The following is a 7420-nucleotide window of genomic DNA, read 5'->3' on the forward strand; positions in this document are numbered from 1 at the left end:
TCCCCATCCCCATCCCATCCCCATCCCCATCCTCATCTCATCCCCATTCCATTCCATCCCATCCCAGCAGAACTGCTCCCAGTCTCAGCACCTTCCAGGGATCCCCCTAATTTATGGTGGGCAGGGAGCCAGGGGTCTGCAGGGCTGGGCCCTGCAAAGCACAGTTTGAAGGAACACGTTTCTGTCCTTCTCCTGCAAACAATGAATCAGGAATGCAGTGATATACAAAGCTCATTTGCATCAGCTCATGAATGGTGTCAATACACAGAACATCCCCATTACACCTTCTGCTCCTTGCCTGGTGGAACTCAGGTGGGTTTACTGGGACGAGAGCCCAGTGCACTTCTGGGGTTTTCCTGAGCTTTCCTCGGGGGGGAGATGATGTGATGAGGCCAGCAGGAGCTGCAATGGGTCACCAGCACAGGCTCTGCTGGCTGGGCAGCTCCAGGCTCCCAGGATGGATCCAGCCCACGAAGGGGACAGGAGAGGGGGAATCCAGCATCAGCCTTGAGGTGCGGCATGAAAGCATTTGGTGACAGCTGCACATTAAGTGTGATGGGTTTTTGACAGATCCAATTATAAAGCCAGGTCTCAGCAGAATCACAGCCCAGATATTTAGTGCATGAAATGTTGTTTGGGAATTATTTGATATTTTTGCTTTGTGTTCCTGGTCCTCTCCAGAGCCCCGGGCTGTGCGGACTCCAGCCGTTATCTCTGGTCACCACAGCCGCCTGCGCTGCTCTGCTGAGGCACCGACCATCTGCAGGTGCAGATCTGCCCTGGAAACACCCCTCTATGAAGGCACCCAAGCACAGGGCTGGAGCCACACCGCTCCTTTTTGTCCAACGCGTGGCCAGGATGAGAGTTTTCCTTTAATTTTATTTCTTCAATAGCAGCCGAGGGGGCAGCGCTGCACGCAGTGCTGGCTGTGGTGCAGTGATGGCAGGTGGAGAGGAAGGTTGGGATAAAGCTGGCAGCACCGCAGCGGTTGGAGCAGAGCTGTGTCATTGTGCCCTGGCTCTGAAATCTGGGAGCTGCCAGGCAGGCAGATTTGCCTTTGCACCTGCAAAGCTGCTTCATGCTCCGCCGGCTGCAGCTGAGCCTGGGCACACAGGAACTGCAGGGAGCAAATTGAGCTCTGCTACGGCCCTTCAGCAGCAGCTCCTGGGGCTCCTCGGGGTGCCTACCGGGGCCTGCAGCCCCTCTTGCCCCCACTGCACATGTGGAAGGAGGGGAGCAAGCAGAGAGAAGAGAGGCACTTGATTTTGGGGTTGGAGTTGCACCACGATGCACGCTTTCCATCAGCCTGGAATTTCCCCTGCTGCAGAGATTTCCCTCGTTCTGGCTGCCCCAGGAAAGGTCACCTCTGCATTCCCAGGCTCAGCAGAGTGCAGGAGCTTCGGGTGCGCTGGAAAGCAAAGCTCAGCCCCTCGCCCCCTGTGCCCACCGGTGCCACCAGCCCAGCCCTGCTGCTGCCCATCATCTGCCAGCACCGGGCAGAGGGACGGAGCTGCCCAGCCCAGCACTGCACTCAGAGAGGCCCCCCAGCGCCCCTCTGGCTGCAGACCTGCAGGTTCTGAGTTTCCATTTGTCTGACTTTATCTCCAACCCTTCGGTTCTCATTATTCCTCACTCAGCAAAGTTAAAGGGCTTTTAATACCTGGCACTTTTCTCCCCAGGAAGGTGCTTGTACACTGCACTCAAGGCACATCTCAGGCTACTTTTCGATAAGCTAAATAGATTGAGCCGTAAGTCTCTGTTAAACACCCGGCCTCAGGAAGGGCCAATCTGAGACGCTTCCAGGCAGAGGGAGCAGAGCTTTTTGCAGCTGGTGCACTGAGAGGTGAATTGTCGCTCTGTGATGTGCCAGAGATAAATGAAATGGGATGAATAAAAATAAATCCTTGCATTGTCCTCGATCAGGAGAGCTCTGTGGGCACGCACTGCTGCAGGACGCTCCTGCACCGTGAGCCCACCCCATAGAGAGCCCTCACCTGCTGGGCTGCAGGAACTCACCTGCAACGGAGCAGGTAGAAAACACCTTCATAGCACTTTTAGCCACAGAATTTGCTGCAGCAGCTGTTTGCTCCGGGTCTAATGGTGCCTGACTGTGCTTACAGGCAGGGAGTTATGATGGCCGGGAACGTAAGTGCTTTGGGGAGCTGAGATAAGCAAAGATGCTCCGAGCCATGGGCTTAAATCCAGGGGTTATTGACAGGGATGTGTCAGTGCACAAGGACTGGTCCAGCAGCCCTCGCTAATGCCTGCATATCGACAGGCAATTGTAGTGATGAAGTGGGGCTCTCAGTCTGTTTTAATCACAGGAGAAGCCTGTCCGGCTCTGGGCTGCACAAGGAAGGAGGTGGCAGGGGGACGTGGGCCTGGAGAATGGAGACCCTCAGCCCACCGCGTCTCTGTGGCTCTGAGGTCAGAGCACGAGTACGCTGCAGACCAGGCGGGTGTGGGAGTGACCTGAACCGCCGATGGGAGGGGAGGAGCCCCCCGCCCCACCCGGAGCTGGCTGCCCCGGCACCAGGAGGATGTAGGGCAGAACTGCCGGGGGGAGGGAGGGTACAGACTTCTCCCTCTGAAGGACGATGGCTCTGAAGGTCCAGCCAAGGTCACAGCAGCAATCACTGTAGCTCAGCTGCCCTCTGCCATTGCACCCAAGGTGCCCGAGCTCCACGGAGGGGGCAGCCAGACAGGGCTGGGGGTAAAGCAGGGATGGGAGGAAGGAGCAGAGGTTGGATGCAGACCATGAGCTGCCTCCAAACCCCACACAGCCCATCGCAACGCTCTCGTGGTCCCATATCCCACGGGGTCTGCTGCACCTCTAAAGATGGGGAAGCTTTGGGCAACGTTGCAGAAGCTTCGGTTTGAAGGAGCAAAGAGGATAAGGGAACAGCCGGCTCCATGCAGACTGAGAGGTCAGTGCCGCAGGCGCCTTCAGGTTAACTCACAGCCTGGATTCTCCAAGCACGAATCAGGGCAATTAGTGCTTAGCAAAACGATCTGGGGTCCCCGCAGAGGGGCCTTATCCTGCGGAGAGGGCACCGCAGCCCACAAAGAGCTCCAAATAACTCACGCGGCCTCATTACCCGGTTTCTGCGGAGCGGGAGCGCGGCTTCGCGCTGCCCCCAGGGACCCCCGCCTGAATTTGGGCTGAGCCCCACGGCGGCCGCTGCTCCCGAACAAAGCCGAAGCCCCGGGGCGGCCCCGCACAGCGCCCGCAGCGGAACGGGAGCGGACTTCCCTCTAGCGACCGCCGACGGGAGAGCGCAGCGGGGCGGGCCGGGGAGGAGGAGCGGGGTGGGAGCGCGAACAGGGCGACGCGTTCTTTGCCCCGAGCCCAGCTCGCACGATAGAAGAGGCAGCACAGCGCTTTCCAGGTACCCACCACGCGCCTTGACAACGCAGGACGCCCGACTTCACAAAGCAGACGCGGGCCGTCGGTTCGCTGCGCGGATGCGGCGCCGCGGGAGCAGCTCCAGCACTGCGGGGACGGGAGCCGCTGACCGGCAGCGGGGGCGCGGCGCTGCCCCGTCCCGGTACCGCAAGTCCTTTAGCGGAGTTCTGCGGTCAGTCCCGCACGATTGCGGCTGCGGAGAGCAGAGAGGTGCAGCCCGCCTGCGGGGGCCTGAAGCGATGTCCTGTCTCAGTGGTGATGGAAAGGTTCCCCTCGCCTCAGGTGTGGCCTGGGAGCAGCCCTGAGTGGGTCGGCTCTACAGGGATTCGTCCTGGGTGCTGGAGCAGTACTCCAGGTAGCTGAACTCCTCGATGGGGAACGTCACTCTGCTCCACTTCTTGTACTTCTTCTTCTCATCCGGGGTCACCACCACAAAGTTTTTGATGCTGAGGATGGGTAAGGTCACGTTCCGATAGATCATCTCCATTCCCCACTCCTGTGTGGACAGGGAGGGGACGCTCACACACACGGTGACACAACCCTGGGCTGCAGGACCTTGCACCTGGCCCCGTGCCTGAAAGCTGGAGGCAGCTCCTTGCTCCCAGCACACATCCCCTTTAGGAGCTGCCCACAACAATGTTCCATCTGTGCAGCACCCACAGGCCAAAGGGAAATGCAGCTCCTGTTTCTTGCTGCATGGGCTGAGTGACGGCCCAGGAGCTCACCTGCCTGCACTCACTGCACACAATGCGGCACCCGGGCTCCCAGTCCCTGAACGTCCGCTCGAAGTGTATTTTCCCAGGTGAGACTGTATAATAAAACCTGTAAGAAAGGAAACAAAAGGCACTCTGAAGGGGTGTCCTGGGGACAAAACTCAGCTCTCCCACAGTCCCACACAGCCCCTGTGACCTCCCCAGACCAATGTCCCCAGGGAGGAGCAGGCAGCAGCCACCCCCTGTCTGGGCAGAGCTCTGCTCTGACCACTGGACTCTGCCCGTCCCCTCCTACCTGAAGTTGGGGTTGATGTTCACGTGGTGCATGGCCTCCACTGTGCGGATGTCGCTGCCGCGGCACACGGCCACGTTGCAGTTGACGCAGTGGAAATAAACGTCACCCGGGTCGTGCAGCTGCCGCCTCTCACTGCTCCTGGCTTCCTTCACTCGCCAGCTGAGAACAGCATTTCTCTGCAGCTCCAGGATCTGCAAGGAGGGCAGAGAGGCAGGAGGATGGGGTCAGCAAGGGTGACACACAGACGGGCCGCAGGTGCAGTAAGAGATTTGGCCATAGAGAGATGCAGCATCCCATGGAGGACAAGCTGCACGGGAGGACAGAGACGTGCTGTGCCATACAGTTCCTACTATCCCTCTCCAGAAGCCAGCACTGCCTCAAGGGGAGAGCAGACACCTAAAATCAGTGTGCAGAGGGCTGTGCCCACAGGCAGATGCAGGAAGGAGCAGTGCAGCCTTCCCTGCGCTCACCTTCAGGCGATACTCCCTCTCAGGCATGGCTTGCACTGCACTGATGGCCCTCTCCATGAGCTCCACCAGGTTCTCATTGAGCTGCTCCCGGAACACCTCCCGGCTGCTGGCTTTGGCGAGGACAGAGTACACACTGTTCTGGGCACGGGCACGACCCCGGGCCTGCAGCAGAGAGAACAAACACTGTGGCGTGGCTGAGCCCCTCACGCCACAGAATGCACGGGGCAGGGCAGAGTGCTCCCCCTGCACCCTGCACCTCCACGGGCAATGCTGTGCCAGGGCCGGGCTCAGCCCGAGAGCTGTCAGTAGGCACCAGGGGTGTGGGGGGGTCCCCAGGTGCCACCCAGGTGTCTCAGGGCTGGGGGGATCCTGGGTGCTACCTGCACCATGGCAATCTCGTTGGTCATCAGCCCGTAGCGCACCACAATGTTGCACTCAGGGATGTCCAGGCCCTCCTCGGCCACGCTGGTGGAAAAGAGCAGGTTGAGCTCTCCGCTGCGGAACAGTGTGATCACGTCCTGCTGCTCATTCTGGAGAGAGAAGGGAGGACACTTCAGTGGTACCCCAGGACTGAGGGCTGCGCGTGGCTCCGAGCCCCTAACAGCACCCACGGCACCCACAGAGCGTGCAGAGAGGGGTCGGGCTGGACCCCCACCCAATTCCATCCCATCATCAGCCCTGGAGCACAGCGGGGCCGTGCACACCCTGGGCCCCCCACCTGGGTCATGCCCTTGGCCTGGTTGCTGTAGCCGGAACCGGTGAGCACGGCCGCCCTGATGTGCCGCCCGCACAGCCCGTCCATGTCCTGCAACCAGCTGAGCAGGCTGTGTGCGCTCTGCCGCGTCTTGGTGAAGACAATGCCACGAGATAGCCTCATGGGCTGGAAGTGCTCCTGCAGGATCTCCTCCAGTTTGCTCAGCCGGGGGTTCTCGTAGCGCCGGTCTCCAGCCAGCGCCAGCAGCGTGGCCCTGTTCTCTGCGCAGAGAAGAGGGTGTGAGGGCTGCACCCCAAAAGCAGCCTGCACCGCCCTGCTGCTCCCCTCCACCTCTCCTTTACCCGCAAAGGTGGTGGCCAGGAAGCGCTCGGTGGGGTCCTTTGTGTCCCTCTCGTCAGCATAGAACTGCTGCAGGCACTGGAAGGCGTCCATCATGCGCACGGTGTCGTTGATCAGCAGTGCATCGTTGTACCGGCGCAGGTGCAGCGCGCACACCCGCGTCTTGCGACAAAACCTCTCTGCCGCTGGCAAAGAACAGTGACAGTGGGGTCACATCCCGCCCCACCGGCCCATCATCCCCCCAGGACCCTCACCTGGGCGAGTTCCTCACCTCTGTTCTCCAGCTCCACGATGCGCTGCTCGTACACCTGCGTGCCAAAGTCCTGTGGCAGTCCGGGCATCTCCATGTGCTCCTGGATCTGTGCCATGATCTTCTTCAGCCGTTCGCCAAAGGGGTCCTGGGGGCAGAGGGGGCTCAGGACCCATGGGACTGGGGATATTGCTCTGGCACAGCCAGGGGGGTTGGGGTGGTTTGCAAGGCAGGACCCAGGTGGGCTCCGGGTGAGGTGATTCCTGCAGTTGGCCTAATCCACATTGGGAGTGGGCACCAAACAGCCGGGGGAGACCCCCGACTCAGCAGCAAATGAGAACTTTGGGGTCACAGGGAGCAGCGCTGTGGGCTCAACCCACCACCTCTCACCAGTGCTCTCTCCTGGCACAGGTCGTACTGCTTCCTGGGCTGGGGCACATGGCTCTGCAGGTGCTGCGCGTGCTCCCGCGCTGATGTGATCACCTCGGTGTCCAAGTTGGCACAGATCTGAAAGGGGAGAGCCCCAAAGGCAGCCCTGAGGCCTAGCCGCCCAGCAGCACGCAGTGCACAGCAGGATGCCAGAACCCACCCCATTTGGAGCCCCGGAAGCTCCTCCAGGAGCGGGGAGCAGCACCCACCTGCAGGATGTGCTTCACAGCCCCTTCGAAGGAAGTTTCCCCCCCGGTGCCAGGGGATGCTGTCAGGCCCAGGATCTGCGGCAGGTCCCGCTGCCCGCCGAGCTTCTTCTGGAGGTAATTCAGCATGATTTTGTTGTAGACGGCTTCCTTGTGAGTGTGGTGGCACTCATCTATCACCAGCAAGGAGAAATCTGTGCGGGCAAAGCAGGGCAGCGGGGTGAGCCGCTCATCCCGGGGCAGCCCCCAGCCCGGCCGTGGGGTCCCACACCCACCCGTCAGCTCCACGTGTGCCTCCTCCTCCCCGCTGAGCAGCGCGTTCTGCAGGATCTGCGCCGTGCAGATGACCACGTCGCTGCCCTTCGCCAGCTGCCCGAAGAAGCACTTATGGCTGCTGTCTCCGCTGACCGCTGACACTTTGAAGGCATCGCGCAGGACGTGGAACTCCTTCTCCAAGTGCTGCTGCACCAGGTGCACCTGAGGGGCGCCCATAAGCTCGTCAGTCCCGGCCGTGGCCCCGCCGTCCCCGGGGGTGCGGGGTCCTCGGGCACCTTGTTGACCAGCACGGCCACCCGGCCGCCCCGCCGCCCCTCCAGG

General features: G+C 61.0%; 1 protein-coding gene across 1 annotated transcript in view; it reads right to left on the bottom strand.

Annotated features, from left to right (window-relative positions):
* DHX58 (DExH-box helicase 58) overlaps positions 1–7420 on the bottom strand; it is a 30896-nt gene continuing 23476 nt past the window's right edge. The window contains exons 2-13 of the mRNA XM_010724723.3: positions 7375–7418; positions 7099–7300; positions 6827–7017; positions 6579–6695; positions 6210–6336; positions 5941–6123; positions 5603–5859; positions 5265–5414; positions 4885–5046; positions 4415–4605; positions 4132–4228; positions 1–3902 (exon numbers count right to left, since the gene is read on the bottom strand). Coding sequence (XP_010723025.2) covers positions 3723–3902; positions 4132–4228; positions 4415–4605; positions 4885–5046; positions 5265–5414; positions 5603–5859; positions 5941–6123; positions 6210–6336; positions 6579–6695; positions 6827–7017; positions 7099–7300; positions 7375–7418 — 1901 coding nt within the window. The 3' untranslated portion in view covers positions 1–3722. The remainder of the gene's footprint in view (positions 3903–4131; positions 4229–4414; positions 4606–4884; positions 5047–5264; positions 5415–5602; positions 5860–5940; positions 6124–6209; positions 6337–6578; positions 6696–6826; positions 7018–7098; positions 7301–7374; positions 7419–7420) is intronic.

This window comes from Meleagris gallopavo, chromosome 29 (genome assembly GCF_000146605.3).
Source record: "Meleagris gallopavo isolate NT-WF06-2002-E0010 breed Aviagen turkey brand Nicholas breeding stock chromosome 29, Turkey_5.1, whole genome shotgun sequence".
In the NCBI taxonomy this organism is placed as follows: domain Eukaryota; kingdom Metazoa; phylum Chordata; class Aves; order Galliformes; family Phasianidae; genus Meleagris; species Meleagris gallopavo.